This window comes from Elephantulus edwardii, unplaced genomic scaffold (genome assembly GCF_000299155.1).
Source record: "Elephantulus edwardii isolate Elephantulus edwardi_28Jun2011 unplaced genomic scaffold, EleEdw1.0 scaffold00361, whole genome shotgun sequence".
Taxonomy (NCBI): Eukaryota; Metazoa; Chordata; class Mammalia; order Macroscelidea; family Macroscelididae; genus Elephantulus; species Elephantulus edwardii.
Window position 1 is genome coordinate 458,592 of NW_006400111.1, and position 25,445 is coordinate 484,036.

The following is a 25,445-nucleotide window of genomic DNA, read 5'->3' on the forward strand; positions in this document are numbered from 1 at the left end:
TTGTCCCTCCTACCCCGGCAGAGCATCTAGTGGATTCAAACTGTGTGCCTCTGGGATTGTAGTTGCAGCTCCTTACCACTAGGCCACCAGAGCTTTCCTATATTTAATTTTTTTTTTAAAGAGAGACCTTTATAGTCCAAGAGCACAGAATAAATACTACATTTAAAAAAAAAAATCAATGGACTGTATGGTGTACTTGATTACCAAAACTAATGGACAAATTTAAAAAAAAAAAAAATTATTAACTATTTCGTTTAAGGTAGAGCTTTTAAAAATCTAAATCTAATCACTCTAAGAAGCTGGGTGATGCTGTTTTTAAGGCATTGGGTCACTAACCAAAAGGTCATTCTTTTGCATATCTCAGCGTCCCCAAGGGAAGATGATGTGGCAGTCGGCTTCTGTAAAGATCATAGCTTTGGAAACCCCGTGGGCTGTTTTGCTGCAGCCTGTGTGGTCACCATGCATTGAAATGGCCTTGATGGCAATGGATTTGAGTTCTTCACCCTTACCCTCCTCAGCAAAATAATACCCAGCAGAGAGTCACTGGATGTGTTCCTTGCCTCCTTTCAGGTTCAAGCTGCTGAGTCAAGAAGAGGGCGAGTACTTCAACGTGCCCGTGCCACCAGAAGGAAGCGAGGGCAACGAGGAACTGCGGCAGAAATTTGAGGTGAGGTCCTTTCTAGCTGCATTCCTGGGGGCCACCTGAGGCTGTGGTGATGTTCCTTTCCTGTTTGTGGTGGGACTTGTGACACAGCTCTTCACGACACTGTGCCTTTTGTTCTCCGAAAATTCCTTGTTCATCCTTCCAGCCCTCCCCACCTCCATGAAGTGTTACCTGCCCTGTGACATCCCTCAGTCCCTGTCCTCCGTGATGTCAGCGTTCCTTCACCTCCTGGTCATTTCGGAGGCTGGACTGCAATGATGGGGCAACACAGAAAAGGCAGACAGGTTAGCGATGGATTTTGGAGGCTGCTCCAGCCAGGTTGACTGATGAGTCGAATCTGTGTTTGAATTCGTCAGCAGAATGACGCTAGACTGTTAACAAACGGATTGATTGCACTGGTGACACTCTGAAATACCCCATGGGTGGGGGAGAATTCTATCACATGAACAGACGTTTGTCTCTGGCCCTGGGCTGTATGGCTGGCTCTCCGTCTACCTCAAATGAGCTGCTGTGTGAACAGATAAACACTACTTCAGTGATTAAAATTAGCAGGTGTGCTGTGCGCAGCCCAGTTCTGCACAGAAATTGTTTTGGGGAAGATAGGTTTGAGTGTTTTTCATGACAAATGATTTTAAAGTAGTTTTAGAAAGAAAAAGAAAAAACCAACCAAGAAACCCGCATTATTTTGTTCACACAAACTCAATATGCTGAATCTAGTGGGAAATCATAGACTCTAGATGAGCAATTATGGTCTGTTAACTCTGAAACATGCATAAAATAACACAGCTGAGATGAAATAGATTATTGTTGTTATTCATCACACAATCACACAAGCAAATAAAACAAAACAAAAAGCGAGCCCATGTGAAATGCTCTGAGAGTGGTCCTCTTTGAGAGCATACTCAGGCAGGCAGGCCCTGCTACAGACAGAAAGATGACTTCCACTCGCCCTTCAGTGTTATGTAAATTTGCTCTCCCTTTGAACCAATAGAACCCACCCCTACTGGAAACAAATTCTTCTCTCAGTCACCTTCACTTGTTGCACTTGCAGCTTTTAAATCACCAGAAAGGCTTCACACCTTTTCTTGCACCCAAGTCAGACTAAATAAGGCCTGTGTGCATCTGTCTGACTTACCTACAAATTCTTTAAAGGCACAGTTGGGAATGGATCTTGCCTGTGGCTGGTGATGGCCTGTAATTGGAATTTTCTGTGACCTTTCCTGAGTGGACAAGGGAAGGCAGCTTTGAGAAAACAAGCCTGGGAGTGAGGCCAAGAGGGAGAGAGGATTCACCCTTCAGAGAACAGTCTGTGCAGCTAGCCAGTGCTGGGGAATTTTGCAGCAACGATGTGGACGTGTAAGGTGGCCAGAATGGGTCTACCAGAGGGAACCAGTGAATCGTGGTGTTGCTGCATAGGTGAGAGGGGTGTGAATGGCATCCCCACACATGTCAGAGTGGGGAAAACCAAAATGATGCCAGTGTACAGTGACATCTCTAAGGTTAGCATGACCCATTTTCCAGTGCGTGAACGCATCTCTCTGCCCCCTGAGAGCCAGTCACCTGCCAGTCAGGGCGTGGGCAGGCTGAGAAGATGGCTTCCATCCTGACCGATGAGGAGCTGCAGTCAGAAAGGATGGACCCAGGCTTGGCCGTGCATAGGGGCAGGGGTGGGGATGTGACATGATGAATGACACCAGTCCTAGTGATACCACTGCTAAGGAATGAATTTGACGGAATCATGGAGGAGGAGGTGAGAGGCCGGAGAGCAGGGCCAAGTTTGCTTTCTCAAGGATTTGGGCATTTATCCATTTAGCTCCTTGGTTCAGGAGCTCTGGTGGCTTAGTGACAGAGAAGTTGTGTTGCCAACCCAAAGGTACACAGTTCAAATCCGCTAGCTACTCCACAGAAGGAAGGCGAACAATCTCTTCCTGTGCAATTTATAACCTCTGAAAACCCACTGGAGGGTCAGCAGTGAGTCCATTGCAACTTGATGGTGCATAACAATAGATTGACAAGAATCCCTTGGGTATTCCCAGGGCCCTGGTTCCCAGCTGGTGTCCTCCAGACAGCCTGGAGCAGGGGAGGGCTCTGATCCAGAAAGGTCCCCCTTCCTGAGAATAAGTGGATTGGCCACATTGGCCTTGAATTTATCAGCATTCTCTTGAGAACTCACGTATAGAGGCCCATCCCCTTACTGCACAAAGGCCGAGGTCTCAGTAACTTGCTGGTCTCCATCCGGTAGAACCAAAACCTGGATGCTGCTTGATAAAAAGAAATTAGAACAGAAGGGCAGCCCTTCCAAAGGACACATCCCATCTCTTTCTGAATCTCCCTGATGACGTGGTGTCCTTTTGGTGCTGTGTTTATAAACGTACGAGGGACGTCATGCTTGGGATGGTGGATGGACAGCGCAGGAGAGGAAGACCCTTGATGAGATGGATTGATTCAGTGACTGGGGTAATGGGGGTGGATGTGTCGCAGATGGTGAGATTGGCACAGGATAGGGCAGATTTTTAGGGCTGTTGTACATAGGGTCTCTATGAGTTGCAGGCAGCTTGACAGCACATAACAACAACAACAACATTATGGATGAAAACTGACAGCTAGTGTTTTCTTATATAAAGTGGTGTCTCAGCTTTACAAAACATTTTCTTCTGTCTTAGGGCAGCTGGGGTGGCACATTAGGACATCAGAAAACACTTACACGAATAGAGCATTTGTCTGGCAGTCATTGGCTTGGAATAAAGAATTCTTTTATCTCCATGCACCAAAACGTACACCTATATGCCTAGTGAAAAGTGGGCACATGCTTGTTTATACCCGAATTATAATCACTGCATGCTGTAGTGGTTGATTAGAAAAAAGTGTTTCCAACAGGCCCAACATTGTCCTTAACTTCACTGAGAAATTCTAGTTGACCTTGAATAGGAGAAGTGTAATCTCTGTGCAATAACCAATTAGCACTGGGAATGACTCAGAAATTACTTTCAAGCCTCTTATCTGGAGAAATTTGAGTGAAGGTAAAATTGAGCTGCTTGAGTTGAGTAATAGAATTTCCTGGGAGGGTGAGCTGGGTGCAGTTACCCTGCATGGTTACGTGTCAGAACCTTGGTGCTGGCTTCACCTGGGGCCTTCCCTTCGGGCTGTGGGCTTGCGAGGTGAGTGGGGGCAAAAAAAACACAACAAGACTCCTTTTTAGAAAAGTCAGAGTAAGTTTTCTGACAAACTTGGAGTTTCTTTTCTTAACAAGCTAGTTATTATATGCTGTATGTTCCAGGGGGCTCTGGTGGCTTAGTGGTAAGTAGTTGCACAAAAACCTCAAAGTCAGATGGTTCGAATCCACCAGCTGCTCTGAGGGAGAAAGATAGGCAGTCTCCTCCCATGTGATTTACTGCCTCTGAAAACCTGCTGGAGGGCCAGCTAGCAGTGGGTTCTGGCTCCATGGTTCATAACAGTATTATTTTCCGATTTGAATCCACTGCCAGCTCTGCGGGAGAAATTCCTCCTGTGTGATTTACAGTCTCAGAAGCCCCACTGTAGGGTTAGCTGTGAGTCAGTTCTGACTCGACAGCAATGAGTTTGAGGATTTTTTTTTTATTTACTATTTTAATTGCTTCACTGGAAGGAGGAGTGGCTTCCACTTCCATAATAGCTTGCCTCTGGAAACTCTGGGAACCTGGAGAGAGGATGAAAGGCACCCAAGCGTGGAGGACTCTCCTTCATAGGGTCATTATGAGTCGCCTACGGCTCAACGGCACTTAACAACAACAACAACAATTGCTTTCTAGATATTAGCTTGTTTCATTTAATCCTTATAGACGTAAATGTCAGGTTCTGGTATCGTCTCCAGGCACTCTGGCGGCCTATTCCTTGCTCTGCTGGCATCTATAAAGTGAGCATGGTGAAGATTCGCTGAGGTCTGCATTTAGCAATTGGCGTGTCATAAACAGTCAAACACTCGGCATCAGTCTTGTTATTCTTACCATCGTTGCCATCATCTTAATGGGAGCTTTGATAATGTAGTCTAAACCAAAAGGTGCGTCCTTTCTGGGGATTCACATCTGCCAGTGGCTCCGAGGGAGAAAGATGGACAAACATCTTCCCCTGTGCTATTTACGACCCCTGAAAAGCCACTGGAGGGTCAGCTATGAGTCAGTTCCAATTTAATTGTGGTTGAACTGGGTGAGTGTATAATCATCATGTCCCCTGTTGGATAAATGAGGGTCAAAACTTGCTCCGGGGAGTACCTTTTAGAACTGTTTGTAGGGTAGGGTGACAGGTATTAACTAGAACGTGGGCTAAGCCCTGCATGTTATGGGATGAAATTAGTGTCGTCAAAACCATGTTTTCAGTGGTACACAACAGTAACAAAGCATTTGATAGGGTGGTCTGGGAACGGGGCTCTTACAAAAGGCAAGGACACTGTGGATCAAGAGTCCGTGAGACCTTGCAAGTGCAGAGGGCCAGCCAGGGGTGGATTTCTTACCTTTAAGGAACAGGTGAGGCTGAAGCGTAGTGAATAAGATTACAAGGAAGGAGGTGAAGTCAGGGAGGGAGCAGAGACACCTGTTCACATGGGGGGATGTTTGGGCGGAGGAACACTGTCCAGCTGACTTATTCGCGTCACACAGCTTGTCCATGTCCAAGTCAGATGCCTAGTATTTCACTCCATATGCTTCTCATTGCTAAAGAGCCAGTTCAGTGGCAGAGTTCTGGCGGCCTCAGCTCTTCTCCTCGCTGGGTTTCTTCCTGTGTAAACTCCAGGACCATTTGTCCCTATTCCCAGTCACCAGCCTGTGCCTCACAGCTGTGGCTCCCGCCTCCTTGATGGAGGTGTTAACATTCGTTCCATTTGTTCAACAAATGCTTAAACAGGAATGATGCTCATTGTCAGAGTCCTGGTGACATGGTGAATAATGGGCTCTTCACGGGAAGATTGACAGGTCCAATCTGCCAGCCGTTTCTTGGAATAAAGACGGGACGTCTCCTTCCCTAAAGATATACAGCCTCACAAACCCAGTGGTGCGTTGCCCTGGGTCAGTATCAGCTTGAGGGCAGGGAGTTTGGGTTTGGGTTTGCATTTGTGTGCTCGTTGTCAGAAAAACTGTATCGATGGAGATCAGCTCCCTGGCTTTGCCAGTTAGTCCATTTAGAGGGAGGGAGCAGACAGTTCATCTCCAGTGTAAAAGGAGAGAAAATGAATGAAGAGATCAAAGAGGAAGGACCCCAATAGATAGAGTGGGTCCAAGAAAGTTTCCTTAAGGAAGTGAAGAAAGTGAAATGAAATTAAAGAATGTGGCGAGGACAGCCATCAGGATGGTAGCAGCAGGTGGTACAGAGGCCCTGAGGTTGGGGATGGTGGGATCATTGAATGAAGAGTGAGGCTGGGATGCAGGGAAGAATGATCCAAGATATCAGGCTTTGGAGAAGCAGACAGTGCCACGTGGTACTGGGCCAGTACTCAGCTATTTCTTCTAAAAATAATGGGGTGCAACAGGAGTGTTTGAAGCAGGAGGTGCCTTGGCTGAGTGTAGAAGGGTTAGAAGCTTTCCCTGGCTCAACATGGTACCCTGTGTGGAGGGAGTCAGAGTGAGTCATCCAGGTGAGATGACACCAGGTATATGGGTAGAGAGGGAAGGGAAGGGATGACCTAGAGGTTGTTAGGAAGGAAAATGGACAATTCCTGGTGGTGGAGGAGATATGGGATGGATGGGAGACAGACGGGGTTTCCAAAGAGGATTTTGAGAAGGTAGAGTGACCAAGACGCTTCTCGCTGAGATGAGGACATGAGGCACCATAACTGTATGTGCAGTGTGTATACGTTTCATCCCACAGTTGAACCCTCAAGCCCTAAACGTGTTTCCTGTGTGCTTCCCCCTCCAGAGGGCCAAGATCGGCCAGGGGACCAAGGCTCCAGAAGAGAAGACGACTAACACCATATCCAAGTTTGACAACAATGGCAACAGGGACCGGATGAAACTGACTGATTTCAACTTCCTGATGGTGTTGGGGAAAGGCAGCTTTGGCAAGGTACCGTGTAACTTGGGGCTGCACCCGCTTGGGGAGGCAGACTGGCGAGCAGACACTTTTTCTGATCACATGAGATTGGCATTCTGGGGTGGGTGGATGGGTGGGGTAGTGAAAAGCAGAGCGATCATTTGTGACAAGTGCTGTGTTACAGATAAATGGAGACGGGACTCGGTCAGACTGTGGCAGAAGTAACCTGTCAGCTGAGACTTGAAGGCTGAGCTTGAGACAGCCATGTGTTCAGAAGCTAGGAAAGGATGTTTCAGGCAGAGGGAATAGCAAATGGAAAGGCCCCGAGAGGGACAGGTTTGGTGCATTCTAAGCGCCACCCAAAGGTGTTAGAGCTGAAATATCATGTGCACTGGAAGTTGTGGGTCATTACAGCTAGACAGACAGGTTTTGTGGCACAATGTGTAGCGTGTTGTGCTGGTAGCCAAAAAGCTGTGCCTCTCCAGGGGTTTGAATCTACCAGCAGCTCCTTGGGAGAAAGCTGGGCAGTCTTTCATGAAGACTTATACTGCATGCAAATAGATGAGGGAGAGACTGTTTAAAAGGGATATATGACTAGATACTATTGTTATTACAGGAGTCCAGAACTAAGGTAGCATAGCGGAGTGGACTTGGGGGAAGGGATTAAATAATAATGGAATAATTTTTTCTTTTACTTTTCAAAGAGAAAAGTGAATTGGGGGGAGGGGTGGGCAGGGATAAGAGTGCAACAATGAATGAATGGAAATTAAAAAAAAATTTATAGCCTCAGTGACTCAGTGCAGAAATGCTACAGGTGACCCAATAGGGGTGAGTTTGAGGGGTTTTTTTTGAGGGGCCTGATCACGCAAACCTTTTAGGGCTATGATGAGGAGTTTGGGTTTTATTCAAAGTTGCGTTGGGGAACCATTGAAGGATTTTAAATGGCCAAATGACACAATTGGATTTGCCTCTTGAAAAAGATCACTCTGGCAGCTGAGAATGGAAATGATTCCTTTCAAACAGCAGCTCAGTTGAAGGATGGCTCTGGGACCAGATAGTGACTCTGGATGTTTTTATAGATATCCAGAGACGCCGTTTTACTGAAGCTAAAATTCTCTTCCCGACTTGTTTAGTGTTGTTTCGTGTCTTTTAAATCCCTCTGTGTACCACGAAGTTACCAAGTACACATCTCATACCACAAATTCAGGTGCACAAAAAAAAAACCAACAACAAACACCCACCCCCTTTTTTTTAACCATCCCTTGTAGTATAAGCCCCGAACTTGGGCTTATCCTTGAGTTCCCTGCTTTCCTTCACCGTCCCCCAACTCTCACTGCAGCCGTGAACAATCAGTCTATCCAAACAGATCCTAGCAAATGACCTCATGAGTTCACTTCATCTCCCCCTCTTCACTAACCTAATCCTGGTCTAAACTATACTCTCGCCTGGTTCACTGTATAAGTTCCTGATTGGTTTCCCTGTTTCTCCGCTTGTTACCTCTAATTAACTGACTTTCAATATAGCATGTGGACATTGGAAGCAGGAGTGGCATCCGCTTCATCCACAGCATGCCTCTGGAAATTCTAGGAACTTTGATAAAGTGGCGATAGCTAAGAAAGGCTGCAGGCCTTTTGTTCATAGGGTCGCTAGGAGTCGTGCTCAACTCAATGGCAGTAAGCAACACCACCACCATTAGCTCAAGGTGCTCTTGTTTAAAATCTTTCAATTACAATTAGAAACTTTTTAAAAATTTGTTTTACTGCTTCCGAGGTTCACCAAGCCCTCAGTAGTCTAGGCCTTGTCCTCTGCTCTTCTTCTTTCATCACTCTCTCCTCACCCATCACTGCTCTCTGGCCACAATGGCAGCTCATGGAGGTTTCTAAAATACACAAAGCTCCTTCTATCCTTACAGATTATGTGATGTTGCACGCACCGTTTGGCCTTTGCATGGAAAGTTAACTCTTATAATTCATATCTCAACATTAATGTTCCCTCCTTAGGGGCCTTTGTTGACCACCCCCTTGAAGTAGCCAGTTCCTTTCCCCCACCCCCACTATGTTTTTCTCCCTCAGTATACATCACTAGATGATTGTTGTTACTGTTAAGTGCCGTTGAGTCATAGGCGACTCCTAGCGACCCTGTGAACAAAAGACCTGAACACTTGTAGAACCTTCATCTTTTCTCCAAGTTCATAGAGTTTCCGGAGGCACGCTATTACGGAAGTGGACGCCACTCCTGTGTCCAAGCTTGTTTTAATCTGGGAGCTCCACCAAACACTGTCCACCATGGGTAACCGTTATCACATTTGATGCATCAGTGTCACAGTGTTCAGCAACCATGAGTTACCTCTGTACAGCAATGCACAGACCAGTGCTATGCCACTTAGAATTATATCTTTATTGGTTTGTCCCTTCTCTTCCTCCAGTAACGAAGCTCCACAAAAGTGGGGACCTTCTCTGCTACATTTAACACTATTTCCAGGGCCTATGGATTGAATTCATTCAGAGCCTACATTAAATGCATGGATGTTTCTCTGTGTAAATGGTTAAGTGCTCCACTGTTAACCACAAGGTCGGTGGTTCAAACTCGCCAGCCACTGTAGGGAGAAAGATGCAACAGTCTGCTTCCACATACAACCTTGGAAACTCTGTGGGCCAGGTCTATTTTGTCCTCCAGGGTCACTGTGACTCAGAATTGACTAAATGGCAATTCCTAGTGGCATGATCATCTGCTAAAATGGAATAAAGGATTCGAGGTGGTACACAAGATTTGAAGAACCTCGGAATAGAGACTTTTTACTTAGTGGTAAGAAGCTGTACTGCAGTTAGTTCAGTTCAGTTATTTTCTGAAGTAACATAGTTTGAATCCACCAGCTGCTCCATGGGAGAAGGATGGACAATCTCCCCCCATGTGTTTAACCGCCCCTGAAAACCCACTGGAGGGTCAGCTATGAGTCAGTTCCAGCTTATAGCAAACAGCAATGACAGCAGCCTGGAGTAAGAACAGGGAGTAAGAATACCCAGTAAGATTGAGGAGCAGCCCAGTTGTATATAAGGTCAGGTAACAAGCAGTTGGCAATTGTTATGGTCCATATCGTCGTCTGACTTTTGCCAGGAGCTCTGAGTGTGGATGAGGAGAAGCAGATGGTGGACTTGTGCTAAGAGGAGACCGGCAAGATTGGAGAACTACAAGGTTGTGGTCACAGAAGAGTCAGGGATTCTGGAAAAGGAAATGTTCCTTGTAGATCTGCAGAACCTGCCTGTAAGACATGCTCAGTAAAGTATGTTGAATAAATGAATGAAAATGATGTCTTGACTGGGTTGGGAAAGAAGGCCAGGCAGGAAGAAGGTCCCTGCTTGAATGGGGAAGAAAGGCTCCAGAGCTTAAGTTTGAAAAATGTATTGGCCAAGTCAAGTCAAGGCATTTAAAATTATAAGCAAAAATAAGGGCATTTAGATTTCAATGGTGAAACCATTTCCATGATGACCATGAAGAAAGTGGCCTCAATTATATTCTAATCAACTGAGGCTGTTGAGATGCTTTTAAAAATTAAATTATCATGCACACTTTTGGTTATTGCTGCTTTGTTCATAATAGCAAAGAGTTGGAAAAAACCCAAATGCCCATCAACAAACAGATGGATAGAGAAACTGTGGTATGTTCACACATACTATGCAGCTTTGAAAAACAAGGAACTTGTGAAATATTATTCAAAATGGGTGACCTGGAGGACATTATGCTGAGTCAAGTATCTCAGTCACAAAAAGGCAAATACTGCATAATGCCACTATTATAGAACAGGACTGACATTGGGTTTGGGGGGAAACTAAGAAAAAAGGGGATAAATAATAAGAACTGCATTGAAACAGATGAGGCAAAGAACTGTTTAAAAGGGACATATGATTAGGTATTAGTTGCATGACAAGAGTCCAGAAAAAGAGCTGCATAGTAAAGTGGACTGGTGGAGACGAGGGGGATTGTATAAAAATGAAAGAATTTTTTTTTCTTCTCACAGAGAAAAGCAAACTGGGTGAGGGAGAGGAGTGGGCAAGGAGGAAAATGTGCAGCAATGAATGAATGGAAATCTAAATTCTCTATCATCTTTCATTAATAAGCAATGAATGCACATGGCTCATAAATCAAAATTATACCAAAAAAATAAACATTGGTAAGAAACTGCACTGCAGTCCCAAAGGCACATGGTTCGAATCCACCAGCTGCTCCACAGGAAAAGCATAGGCAGTCTTCTGCTGTGTGATTCAGCTGCCTCTGGGAGCCCTCTGGAGGGTAAGCTATGAGTTGGTTCCAATTCAACAGCACACAACAACAACAACAGGAAGAGTAAACATTGAAAATCTCAATCCCACCCAGGTTCGCATTGTTCTTTGTCTCCTCACTGCTCCTGTCCTCCAAATGTGAACCATTTTTAAAATGTCATTTGCCCCCCCCACCCCAGTTTCTTTTTGCTCGTGTAAAATGAACAGATCCACAGTTTTATTCTCATCCTTCCTTGCCTCTAACCCTTGGCATACTGTGCACTTGGGTCTGTACCTTTTTGATTACCTAACAGTATATGTCGGAGAGATTTTTGATCAGGGAATGGAAAGTCCAGAGAGTCTTATTGAAAGGACTGGGGCAGAGATAGGTGGAGTAGTTGGGGAATGAGTCACAGCGGATCAGTGAGCAAATGAGAGATAATAGATCATATGTTTCCATGGAAATAGTTATAATAATTGAGAGCTCTGTCCCAGACTAGGGATATGGCATCAAATCAATCATAGATGAAAACAGCAGCATGTCATAAAAGCAAAATAGGGTACCAAACCCCTCTATGATCCTTTACAAAATATAGAAATCCTTTGCAAGTCTAGTTTTGCCAACTGTAATTTTAAATTAATGTGACTTTATATTTGCATGTTGCCTTCTTGTTAGACATATATCAACATACACCCCTTAACCCCCAGAAGGAGAATATAACACTGTTGATGGTCATGCTCACTCTGGAGATGAAAGAGAAAAGCCTTTGAGGCAGATCTCTTTACACCTCCTCCCTCCAGCTCCCCTCAGATCTGGCCCAGAAAAAACACACTTTCAGGCACTGTCAAGATTCGTGGTGTAACTAGGGGTGGCTCAAGCACTTTGCTCCAACATCTGAAAATTAAACAGAGGAGAAATGGTGCAAAGGACGTTGCATTCCAAATGAGTAGGCCCCGTAAAAAGAAAATAAAAAAAATAATAAAATAAAAAACAAACTAACAACAAAAAAACAAAAAGAACAATTTGGAGCATTAGCTCGAGTATGAGAATATTACCTAGGGGGGGAATTTTATCAGATTCTAAGCAAGATTTCTAGGCAAGTCTAACTACCCCTTCTTTTCATTTTATCACAAAATAAATTTTATTGATAAAATTTTATTTTATCACAAGGCACTCAGATGCACTGTTCATTTATTATTTCCAGTTTCTATGAGCTCTTAAGCGTTGATTCTAGCTTTGTCAGGTGCTACACTTTTCCAGAGTTTAATTTTTGGGAGTGATAATTAGGCTCTGTATTGTATAAATTAGGCATATAGGTACTGTCTTCACTGATGCTACAGTGCATTTTCTAAAGTCAGAGCAGCAGGTATTTAACAGGGAATATATACAATATAAATGCAGCTCTTTGTTATGGTATTTATGTCTGTCGCGTGGTGGTACTGTGGCGGCTCTGTTGCTGGAAGCTGTGTCACCAGTATTTCATGTATCAGCAGGCTCACTCATAGTGGACCTTAGGTTTCAGCTAAGGTTCCAGAGTAAGATGGACAATACGACTGGCTACCACCTCTGAAAATGGACCATTAGAAACCTTAGCAATAGTAGTGGGACATTGTATGATACAGTTCAGGAAGATGACGCCTTCGGTTAGAAGGTACTGAAAATATAATTAAGAGCTTCCTCCGCAAAGTAGAGTCCGCCTTAATGACATGAATGGGTTTTCACAGGTCTGACTTGCAACAATCCATTAATAATCTGAACTTGGAGTGAAATATGAATCTAGGAAAATTTCAAGTGGTCAAAGATAAAATGTAACACATAAAGATCAATATGTTAGGCCCGAATGAGTTAAAAATGGACCAGTATATTGGCCATTTTGAATCACATAATTGTATGGTCTCCTTAGATGGGAATGTTAGAAGGATAATTGATGCCTTTGAGCTGTGGTGCTAGAGAAGGGTATTGAATATACCGCGGGCTGCTAGGAGAACATACAGGTTCATTCTGGAGAGAGTGAAAACAGGCTGCTCCTTGGAGGCAAGGACTCTGAACATTTCAAGCATATTGAAAGGAGGAACCAGGCCTTGGAGAGGGACATCATGCTTGGGATGCTGGAGGGACAGCACAAGAGAGGAAGACCCTGGATGACACACAAGAGCCCTTTGCAGCAGTCACTGTGTCAATCCGCCTGGTTGAGGATCTTCTTTGCTGACCCTCCACCCTTCCCAACATCATGGCCCTCTCCAAGAAATAGCCTCTCCTAGCAAAAGTATGTGAGGCAAAACCTCATCATTCTTGCCTCCAAAGAGCACTCCGGCTGCACCATCTCCAAGATATATCTGTTCGTTCTCTTGGCCGTCCATGGGATGTTCAGTGCTCTTCTCCAACACTGCAGCTCAAAGGCATCATTTCTTTTTCTGTCATCCTTATTCATTGTCCAGGTCTCAGTTCTATAGCTAGTAATCAGAAAGACTCTCCTGAATCAGATGCACCGTAGTCCTCAAACTGACATCATTACTCCTCAATAATTTGGAAAAGTCCCTAACTGCAGATTTTCCCATTAAGAATACAAAAATCAATAGAAAACATCATGATAGATGGAGGAAAGATTGAAGTTGTCAGTGATTTCATCTTGCTTGGACATAATACCAGCAATCAGGAAATGAAAAAAACATGTTGCCTTGGAAATATGTGGTAAGGACCCCTACAAAATGTTAGGGAGCAAAATTGTGTCAATTTAGAGTAAGGTGCACCTGATTCAAGTCATGGTCTTTTCATTTACTTGCTATGCATCTGAAAGTTGGACAGTGAATAAAAATGAAAGAAGAATTTCATTCCTTTGAGGTGTGGTGCTGGAGAAGAGTACGGGTTATTCCATGGATTGCCAAAAGAACAAACAACTCTGTCCTGGAGAAAATGCAACCAGAGTGCTCTTTGGAGGCAAGGATGGTGAAATTTCTTCTCATGTATTTGAGGTATGTTGTTCAGAAGGATCAGTACTTGGAACAACATACACGTGGACCTTGCCTCATAAGAGATGCAGGAATCAAATCAACTAATCTGTGGAAAGAGATGGTGGGGAAGCGTAATAACCACAGTCAGAATAAGGCCAGGGTCTGACTTCAGAACAAGTCATCAGTTTCTCCTACTGACGCTGAAGAAAATGAAAACAAGTGCATAAAAGTGCATGATCTCGAGTATATCCCACTGAATTTCAAGACCCTTTCAAGAGATTTGAATAGTTTAACATATAGCAAATGAGGTTTCATTTAATACTTTATGTGTAATTCAAGAGATTGACTACGTTTTTTCACATGGTATCATTCTCATTATTTCCTTTCTGGTTTTTATATTTCCCTGTCCTCTCTCGCCTTTACCCTTTTATTCTAGGGTATATGTTGGCTGTTTACTCCCATGTAGAAGCTTTTTAAAGGAGTTTGGTACTGTATCAAAGATGGTATTTAATTTTGTAAGCTGAGTATAGCTTGTTATTTAACTGAAAGGTAACCTTTGGGTTTTATTTCAGGGTTATTGTTATTCTTGTTGTTATTATGTGATGTCAAGTTAACTACAGATTCTGTTCACACCATGAGTAAACCGCGATTTAAACCGTGTCTTATCCTGCCCCATCCTCATAATCTCCACCATGCTCAACCCCAAGTTCCAAGCACCGTGTTACTCCATTTCCTTGAGAATCTTCCTCTCTTTCACAGATTCTTCTCCTCCAAGTGTTATGTCCTTCTCCAGGCATTAGGACAATGGGCCCCAACTGTGTAGATGAAGTTTCACCATCCTTGACTCTAAGAAGCATTCTGCTTGCACTTTTTCCAAGGCAGATTTTTTTGTTCTGTTGGCAGTCTCTTATGTCTCTAACCAGAATGCTCAAAAGTGATACCTTGTCTATTTGAGTCAGTGGACATTTGGTGGGTCTATATGTTATAGCAGTTTAATCCACCCTCAGAAGAGGAATCTGAGACTCTCACTGCCAGATGAATGGGCCACATCTAGCTTTCATTGTAGCCTGGGAGTGGAAAGGAAGGCAGAGGCGATTCTGAGATCTTTCCATTTCTTCTTCCCCTCTTTGTCTGGTTAGGTTCAATGCCAAACTCTTCCTTAATTATTTAGTGCTGCTAAGAAACTGTGCTGCAATCTGGAAGGCACATGGTTCGAGGCCACCAGCTGCTCCATGGGAGAAGGATGGGCAATCTCCTCCTGTTGCATTAACTGCCTCTGGAAACCTGTCTTTGGGATTGTAGTGCAAGATATAATAATAATAACAAAAATGACATAAATGTCACAAATAGATATGTATTCCCATGCCACCCCTAGTTTATGAGGCTAGAAGTCTGAAATGAAGGTACCATCTCTAGGGAATTTTTTCGTCTCTGTGTCAGTTCAAGAGGACAGGTCTTGTGCCTTCAGCTTGTTTCTACCATCATTATCAATATTTATTACCAAATTTACATACAGATATTTATCACTCTGTCAAAACCAGGTAGGGAACAGACATAACAATAACAAAATCACTTCTCAATAACACACATAAAAGTAGGTCACAGTAATTGTGTGCTCTGGAAGTATATGGGAATGGAGTTTGCCCAGCTGAAGTCAGGGAAGGCTGCCTGGAGAAAGTGGCTTTCAGGGTATTAAGCTGAAGGATGAGTAGAGCTAACTAGGTGATGAGAAGGAGGTACGTGAACTATCTCAGAATTTGGGTCCTTCTTCCTGCACCACATCTGTGCTAGGCTTGGTCCAGCTGTCTGGGAGTCAAGGCGTCAGACTTTTGAATGGCTAGGATGGATTCAAGTGCTGTAATCAAAGTTGTTTTTGTTGTTGTTGTTGTGCACCATGGTGTCAGAACCAACCCATAGCTGACCCTCCAGAGGGTCGTCAGAGGCAACAAGTTGCATGGGAAGAGATTGTCCATCTTTCTTCCCTGGAGCAACTAAGAGATTCAAACAGTGGATCTGTGCATTGGTAGCACAGTTCCTTACCACTAAGCCACCAGAGCTGTAACAAATAGGCCCCCAAATGTCCACTGGCTCAGACATAGTAGAGCTTTGATTTTTCACTCATGTAACTACCCAGAATGGATATTTTTAGTTCCATCCGTTCTCTCCACATGATGACAAAAGGGCCTATGTCTCTTTGTCTTATGTTGTTGTTGTTACTGTTATTTGCTTTCGAGTTGCCCGTGACTCATAGCGATCCTATGCACATTAGCTCCGAATCCTGCCCTATCCTGCCAATCACATCATCTCCAACAGACCTAATCCCATTTCTCTAGTCAAATCACTGAGTCAATCCATCTCATCCAGGCTCTTCCTCTCTTGTTCTGTCCCTCCATCCTTCCAAGTGTGATGTCCCTCGCCAAGGAGTTGTCACTCCTGGCCATGTGCCCAAAATGTGTCAGACAGAGCTTCAAAATCCTTCCCTTCAGGAAGTAGCCTGGTTCACCCTTTCCAGGACAGACCTCTTTGTTCTCCTGGCAGTCCAGTCCTCTTCTCCAGACCCACAAATCAGGGGCCTTGATCCTTCTCCTGTTATCCTCGGTTATTGTCCAGCCCTCAGTCTTCAATGGCTCCATTAGTCCCCAGGGTCCTTGTTTTTGTCTATATTCAGGGGGTGGAGAGGGAAAGAATATGGAGGTGGCACAAGCTGCTTCTTCAGAATCTTGGTTTGGAAGCGGTACCTGTCACCACCCACACTCTGTTAGAGAGAACTTGGATCCATGGCCATCCGCAGTGCAAAGGAGACTGGTGGACAGTTATTGGTCTGAGCTCAACTGCTTGAATCTGGTTTTATGATGACTCAGAAGATCTTCTGACTTTTCCCTTTAGATATCCCAACTTATCCCTTATCCCAAGTTAAAAGCAAACAAACAAACAACAACAACAAAAAAAAACCCCAAAACTTCAAACTCCTCTCTGCAGTGACATTTTGTGTTCAAATCATAGAAATTGCCAGGTGTGAGTGCTGCCTCCCTTGAAACACAGCATAAGCTAAAAATAAAGCACGTAGGAAGAAGTCAGTAACTTACAAAATGAAATGAAGAAAAATTGGGAAATCCTTAGAAACAGAGTGCCAAGTATTACATGGATCGTTCAAAAGTTCCATCCAGTTCTGCTGCTCTGTCTGAACTAAAGTGATATAAAACCAAAAGCGGGGCCTGGGGGCAGGGACTTTGAGCCTGCTTCTCTAGTGCTTGGCTCTTCCGGCCCTCGAATACTAATAATGCTCAAGAGATTGATGACAGTAGACACATGGAGATCTCCAAGGCATTGAGGGTCAGCCAGTGTGACTCCTCCCACAAACATCCCTCTAGAAATGTCACAATTATGTATCATTCTCCCACATGGTGGTGTCAATTACTGAAGCTCACAATTCAGATAATATGACAGAACTGATAACAGAGTAGACTGTGGTTGTTGAGTACTACAGAGTCAGAGCCCACTCATAGCTGACCCTTTGGGTTTTCAGAGGCACTTTACACGTTGCTGCAAATGATGGCTGTAGCCGTCCTGCACATTTTAATTAATAAAAAAAGAAACAGCATTCGTACGAAGTGTACTAATGCATTTCTTAGTTAATTATTCAGTAATAAAAAAAAAGTGTTTCTAAGCACGGCCGTCAATTTAAAAGTGTGCGGCAACGTGTTAATCACATGAGAAGAAATGATGCAGCCTTCTCCCGCGGAGCAGCTGGTGGCCTCGAACTGTGTGTCTTCGGGATTGCAGCGCAGCTTCTTACCACTAGGTTACCAGAGCCACCTAACATAGACGATGTTTCCCTAATGTTAGTCATTCATATACTGGTGTTACTGGATGTGTGTGTATGCATGTGCACTTTTTGCTTGTTTTTTTATAGCATGGTTCTAGAAATCTCTCTTTTATACCATCAAGGAGCTCTGGTGGCGTAGTCTGTGGATGCCCTGCTAACCCAGAGGCTGAACCTCTCTGCTGGTTCAGCTCCACGAGCTGTTCCACGTGAGGAAGACAGGCAGTCTCCTCGGTGTGATTTACAGCCTCAGAAATCCACCAGGGGGTTGACTTTGAGTCAGTTCCGATTCCGTGACCGTGAGCTTGAGTTTAAGCTATCATACATTTTTTTTCTTTAAGTGGCTATTTTTTTCCTTCTTAGAGTCATCCTTAGCACTGTAATGTATATGAAATGACAAGCTTAATAGGCTAATTGTATGTTTGTTTTAGTATGTTCTAGGTGCATTTACTGTGGTGGTGGTGTTATTGATTGCCTTCAAGTTGAGCACGACTCACAGTGACCCTATGAATAGAGGGCCTGAATCCCCTCCCTCTTTTATATATATATATATAATCTCATTTATCAAAATTCATAGAGTTTCCGGAGGCAGGTTATTTAGGAAGTGGATGCCTCTCCTGCTTCCAAACCTGTCATAGTATGTTATGTGCCATTTAGTCACCTGTGATGTACAGCAACCAGATTTACTATAAGAAAAAGAATATTGTCCCTATACTGCTGATGTGGTTTGTTGTTCTTGTTATCTTCTGTCAAGTCGTTTGCAACTTATAGGGACCCTATATGCAACAGCCCCGAAACCTGCTCCATCCTGTGCCAACTTTACTGTCTCTGACACACCTGCCTTCATTATTACCCCAGTCACTGTATCAATCCATCTCATAGAGAGTCTTCCTCTCTTTCTCTGTCCCTCCACCATTCCAGGCATGATGTTTTTCTCCAAGGACTGGTCCCTCCTTGCTACATGCCCAGAATATGTCAGACGAAGCTTCAGAGTTCTTGCCTCCAAGGAGCAGCTTGGTTTCACTTTCTTTAGGATGGACCTTTTTGTTCTCCCAGCAGTCAATGTTATATTCAATACTCTTCTCCAACACCACAGCTCAAAGGCATCAATTTTCCATCATCCTCGTCATTGCCCAGCTCTCTGATGCATAGCAAGCAATTGTGAAGACCATTGCCTGGATCAGGCACACCTTAGTCCCTAGACTGACATCGTTGCTCTTCAGTACTCTAGAGAGGTCCCTGACAGCTGACTTTCCCAATGCAATATCATCTTTTGATTTCCTAGCTGCTGATACCAAGAATGTTGATTGCTGCCCTATGATCTTATCTTTCTAAAAATGGAGAGTGTTTCACTCTATTTTTGTGCATTTCAAGAAGCTGTAGAAAGTCTCTGAGCTTCACTCCCCCTCCACCATTTTCTAGTCTGTCTTTCTTTATGTTTTGTTTTTGTTCTTGTTGAAAATAATACCCAGCCCAATTATTTCCAAATGTTTCAACACATCAGTTTGATTATTTCTACATGTGCAAGTCAGGGACAATTGGTTATATTCTTAATGTCGTGCAACCATTTTCTGAATTCATTTCTGAATTGTTCCTCCCTAGTCACATAAACTCACCACCCTCAGGATGTTACCGTGTTCTTCTCCTCGCTTAAGAGCAGACACAGGAACATTTCCTGTTTCCTTAAAAAGCTTTCCGGGGGATCTTGACCCTCCCCAGTGAATCAAAATGCTCTTTTGAGACTTGCTGCCCCCACTTCTTTACCTCCCACCCATTCTGTATCCATTAGCACTGCGGCTCCCTTCTTTGCAACTTGTCAAAACAACAGTTTCCAAGTTAACTAAGCTCTCCTTATTCATAACTCTCCAGTCCCGAGCACACGACCTGATGGCTTGTCTGTGACAGCGGAGGGCAGGCATGAGAGGAGGATAATTGAATTTGTACTCTTTCCCAGATTCCCATTGTAAGTGCTTTGCATGCACTTGCTTAACTCTGATGTAGCTGCTATCTCTCCATTGTACACGAGAGAAAAATGAGCTGCAGAAACTTGAAATAAATGGCTCCAAGTTTGTGGCGTTTAACAGTTTAGGTTTCCTTTGAGTCTGTATGATCCCGAATGCTTGGATGCTTGACAGGTATCACTAGCACCTCTAGTCTAAACACTTGTTGTTGTTAGTTGCCACCAAATAGACTACAGTCCTAGTAACCTGCTGGACAATGTATCTGACCCTTGCTCTGTCCTGTGCTATGCTCACAACCTCCACCATGTTCAAGTTCATCGTTGCGCTCATTGTTTCTGTCCACCTCATTGAGGATCATCCTCTCTTTTGCTGAGTGGTCACCTTGAAGATCACAATCATATCTCAGGAAGTTAACCACTTTCCCATCTACATGTGGAACAGTTTCTTGGCCTTATTTTTCCTGTAAATCTCTGCCATTAGACAAACGACCTGGCCTTGGTGGTTTCCAGGCACCTGTCCTTGTGCAAATGTTCATTATTAACAGAGCTTCTTCCCACTGTGTTTCTCCTCTACAGTCTTGAACCTTGTGAGGTCTTTGCAGCCACAGATCTTAGTCAGTAAGTGCTTCAGATCCCCTTCACTTTCAGCAAACAAGGTTGTGTCTTCTGAATAACACAGGCTAATAACACAGTTAATCACTCTTCTTCCAATCTTCATGCCACATTCTTCATTCTTCTTCATATAGTCGAATTTCTTGGATTATTTGTTCAGTATAAAAGGATATAACCTTGAAACAAGCCTTTCCTGATTTTAAACCAAGCATTTTTCCTTTCTTCTGTCAAAATGACTGTCCCTTGGCCTTTGTACAAATTCCTCAACATGTACATAATTAGTTGTACTGGCATTCTCATTTGCTTCAATGTTGTTATTGTTGTTGGGTGCCATCAAGTCAAGACCAACTCATAGGGACCCTGTCACCAATATATCTGAACACAGTCCTATCCTCTGCCACCTTCACGCTCTGACACATTAGAGCCCGCTGAGGCAGTCACAGTGTCAGTGCACCTAGTCAAGGGTCTTCCTCTCCTCTGTTGACCCTCCACCCTTCCAGGCATCATGGCCTTCTCCAAGGAACAACCCCTCCTGGCAACATGCCCAAAATATGTGAGGCAAAGCCTCATCATTTTTGCTTCCAAAAAACCCTCCAGCTGTACCCTCTCCAAGATATATCTGTTATCTTGGCTGTCCATGAGATACTCAGTGCTCTTCTCCAACATCATAGCTCAAAGGCATCAGTTCTTCTTCTGTCATCCTTATTCACTGTCCAGTTCTCAGATGCATAGCAAGTGATTGGAAAGACCACAGCCTGAATCAGACATTCCTTAGTCCTCAAACTGTCATCATTACTCCTCAGTAATTTGGAAAGGTCCCTACTGCAGATTTTCCCAGTGCAATGTGTCTATTTCCTAACTTCTAGTACAAAGGTTTTAATTGTGTATCCAAATAAGATGAAATTTTGCTGATAGTTTGAATATCTTCTCCATCTAACATGATGCCTATCAGTCCAGTGGTAAGAATCTTTGTTTTCTTGACATTGAGATGCAGTTCATACTGAAGGCTGCGTCCCTTGATCTTCTGCAACAAGTGCAGCTATTGAAAGATTCTCCTCAATAGAATCCAAAATTTATTATGATCCACATAATTAAATGCCTTTACATAATCAGTAAACCATAGGTAGATCTTTTTCTGGTATCCTATGTTTAAATTCTTTGTTTTCTTCTGATTTCTGAAGAAATGAAATCTGTTTTTGTCCCTGAAAAAAGTTTGGTGGGTCCTCACAGGACACCCGTGTGCTTTTTGGTAAAGGAGTCTCTGGCTTCGCCCACCAGTGTCCCCACAGACCCTCCCTCAGCAGCCTCCACACTGGTCTTCCCCAAAGCCACTTGAGTGCCTTGAGAGCATGCCCTCTGAGTCTGGGTACTGGAAAAAGGGCCTGCACTCCAGGCCTAAGACCACAGTGTCTTTTGCAAGATCCCAGGGAAGCACTTTGTATTATAACAGAGAGAAATTGCCTGAGGAGATTAAAACAGCAGGTTAGTAGTTCCTGTCTGTAACAAAGGCCTTTTCTAAAGTCTTTGAGCTCCTGTTGTGAAAGTGTATCCTGATTTTAATCTCATTAGTGGTTATTTGTACACACACACACACACATACACACACACAATGTGGTTATATAATCTTACAATTAAAAATATTTCCTTGCCTTAATCCTGCCTTGCTATCTCCCTGTGCCATATGGCTCATTTTCTCTATCATACGGTTCACAGATACCTCAAAGGCTTTGCTACTACCTGGTTCCTTAATCCCCTTCCAGAGAAACTTTTGACATTTGCTGTCTGATTTGGGACTCTTGCCTTCTCTTTGGTTCGAGCCTAATTATGGCATTTTCCCCCAACCCTCAATCATTTCTATTTCATGTGCAACTTTGATTGCATCGTATTTTTGCCAGCTCATCTTCCCGAATCCTTGTGAGGCCCATTCCCAGTCCTTGTAGTTCTCTGGCTAATGAGAAGCCTTACTGCTTTGTCACATCTCCTACATTCACTGCTTGCAAGGTGGTTCATTATGGAATGAGGCAGTGTGAGGGTACATTTTCTCCAGCAAAATTAATTACATTCAAGAAAACAAACTGTCAGTAATTTCAAGTTTACACCTGGCTGTAAGAGATTAAAGGAGCGCTGGTGGCTTTGTGGTAAGGAGTTGTGCTGCCAACCCAAAGGCACGCAGTTTGAATCCACCAGCTGCTCTGAAGAAGAAAGATGGGCAGTGTCCTCCCATGCGATTATCTCCCTCTGAAATAACTGCTGGAGGGTCAACTTGACTTGGCTCTGACTTGACGACACACAATAACAATAACAACATGAGGAGATTAAGGGAGCTTTGGTGGTGTAGTAAGGAGTTCTGTTGCCAACCCAAAATCATGCAGTTCAAATCTACCTGTTGCTCTGAGGAAGAAAGATGGGCAATCTCCTCCCATGTGATTTACTGCCTCTGAAAACCCACTGAGGTAGCCTACTGGCAGGAAGCTTCACTGCAGTCCCAGAGGTGCGCGGTACAAATCCACCAGATGCTGTGCTGGAGAAGGAGAGACAATCTCCTCCTGTACCAGTCAGATCCAATTTGACAGTACAAGAAGTAATAAAATAAAATTAAAACAAAAAAAAAAGAACAATGAAAGAAAAGCTACTGAAGGGTCAGGTCTGAGTTGGCTCTGACTTGATGGTAGAGAGATTAAGGAGCATTGGTAGCGTAGTTAGGCTGCTAACTAAAAAGCTGGCAGTTTGAACCTACCTTGGTCATCTCTCCCTATAAAGATGGAGGGTTTTCCATAAGCCCGAAGCATCCCAGAGGCAATGGTTAGATTTTGTTTGGTAAGAAGATTGCCGGTTCAGGGTAAGTCATAGGATAATGTATTGGAAAGACATGGTGTGGTTCTGCGTTCCAAGCAGAAAGCAAAGCTAGAATCAGAGCTTCCAGGAACCCAACAACCACTGTTTCTGCGTTGGGGAACCCTGATTTGTCACCTCTGCTTTTTGCCAATATCTGACTGTACATACACTGTAACTGTTCCTGCCCAGCTGTATGTCACTTCTCTATTCTCAATGTCTAATTTACTAATTAAGATTAACTTAGAATTCATCAGCTCAGGAAAGAGAATCGGACGGGAAGAGCTTGGCTCAGTTTGGGTTGGTAGGCACCGTCAAGCCCGAATCGACTGATAGCTGACCCTCCAGTAGGTTTGCAGAGGCTGTAAATATTATGGGAGGAGATTACCCATCTTCCTCCATCGGAACAGCTGGTGGATTCGAGCCAGATGCCTTTGGATCACCAGTGTAGCTCCTTACACGTAGGGCCACCAACGTTCTCTGCTTGGCTCAGGGATCCACATTATGCAACTGACTGTGGCCCAGAAGAGGGAGTCCATCAGTCCGGCCACAAGGAGAAGACACTGGTGCCTCTGTTGCAAATCTTCCGCCTTCTGCACAAGAGATCCAGGTCAGATTTCTGGCCAGTGCCCCTTAAGCTCAGCTACCGCTCGTCTGTCTCTGGGAGCTTGTGCATTACTAGGACGCTGAACGGAGTTCAGCAGCATTTCCAGATGAAGATGAACTAGAGAAAAAGGCCTGAGGCTGTACTTCTGATAATAATCAGCCAGGAAAGACGTGGATCACAGGAGCCCAGTCCCCTCAGACCCAGAGCACCAGGAGTCAGGGCCTACATGACCGCAGCTGAGAACACCACTACCCACAAGGAAATCCCATGGCTAGAGAGACAGACCCTGAAATGCTCATGTGGGCAGTTTCTCTAAGGGAAGGAAGAGAGCCACTAGCCTGCCTGGTACCTAGGCCATTAGACGCTCCCTGGAGTCTATTCCCTAAGCCTTTAAAAAGAGCACCTGTTTCTCTGGGGAACACCTCCACGATAATCAGTCCAGTCCTCTCATTGAAGGACCAGATGGACCCCAGTAACAAGTGTATAATACATTCTGACTCACCTGATAAATCAACAAACACTCAAATCAAACCCTTTGAGGCCCAGACAGTTCTTTGTTTCCTTTATTATTATTATTATTATTATTATTATTATTATTGACTTTCATTAAAATTTACAGAGATTTTGGATTTCCATTCATTCATTATTGCACTCTTCTCGCTGCCCACCCTTCCCCTCCAGTTCATTCTTCTCTTTGAAAAGTGTTGCTGTTGTTATGTGCCATCGAGTCATTTGAGACTCATAGTGACCCTATGTACAAGAGCTCTAAAAGCTGTCCGATCCTGTGCCAACCTAGCCATCTCAAATGCACTTATTCCCACCACTCCAGTCACAGAATCGATCCATCTCATCAAGGGTCTTCCTCTCCTTTGCTGCCCCTCCACTCTGCCAAACATGTTGTCCCTCTCCAAGGAGCAGTCCCTCCTTGCAACATGCCCAGAGTATGTCAGATGAAGCTTCAGAATCCTTGACTCCAAGGAGCATTCCAGCTTCACCTTCTCCAGGACAAATCTGTTTGTTCTCCTAGCAGACCATGGTATAGTCAACATTCTTCTCCAGCACCATAGCTCAAAGGCATCAATTCTCTTTCTATCAACCCTATTCACTGTCCAGCTCTCTGATGCATAGCACATAATTGCGAAGACTATAGTCCGGATCAAAGTAAAAGAAAAGAAAAATTCTTTCAGTGGTATACAATCCCTCCCCCCTCCAGTCCATTTCACTATGCAGCCTTCGTTCTGGACTCCTCTCATAACAGTAATACCTAATCATGTATCGCTTTTAAACAGTTATCTCCCTCATCTATTTCAATGCAGTATACATTATTTACCCCATCTTTCTCAGTGTCCCCCTAACCCTAGTGTCGTCCCATTTTACAGCAGTGGCACTATGCAATATTTGTCCTTTTGTGACTGAGATATTTCACTCAGCATAATGTCCTCCAGGGTCACCCATTTTCAAGTAATATTGCATGAGTTCCTTGTTTTTCAATGCAATGTAATATTCCATTGTGTGAATATACCACAGCTTCTCTATCCATTCATTTTTTGATGGGCACTTAGGTTGTTTCCAGTTCTTTGCTATTGTAAACAAAGCTGCGATAAACATGGTTGTTGTGCACGGCCCACATAGCTCTAACTCATACTGGCCCCAAAGGACAGAATAGAAAGCTTATGGCCATACATCTGTATGAAGTTGTCACAGCTTTCTTTTGCAGAGTGGCTGGTGGATTTGAACTCTCC

At 44.0% G+C, this 25,445-nt stretch overlaps 1 protein-coding gene across 2 annotated transcripts in view; it reads left to right on the forward strand.

The window, feature by feature from the left end:
* Positions 1-25,445, forward strand: part of PRKCB (protein kinase C, beta) — a 553,123-nt gene that overhangs the window by 396,505 nt on the left and 131,173 nt on the right. For both annotated transcript variants that reach the window (XM_006902042.1, XM_006902041.1), the window contains exons 8-9: positions 571-667; positions 6,548-6,694. In XM_006902042.1, the coding sequence (XP_006902104.1) occupies positions 571-667; positions 6,548-6,694 (244 nt within the window). The remainder of the gene's footprint in view (positions 1-570; positions 668-6,547; positions 6,695-25,445) is intronic.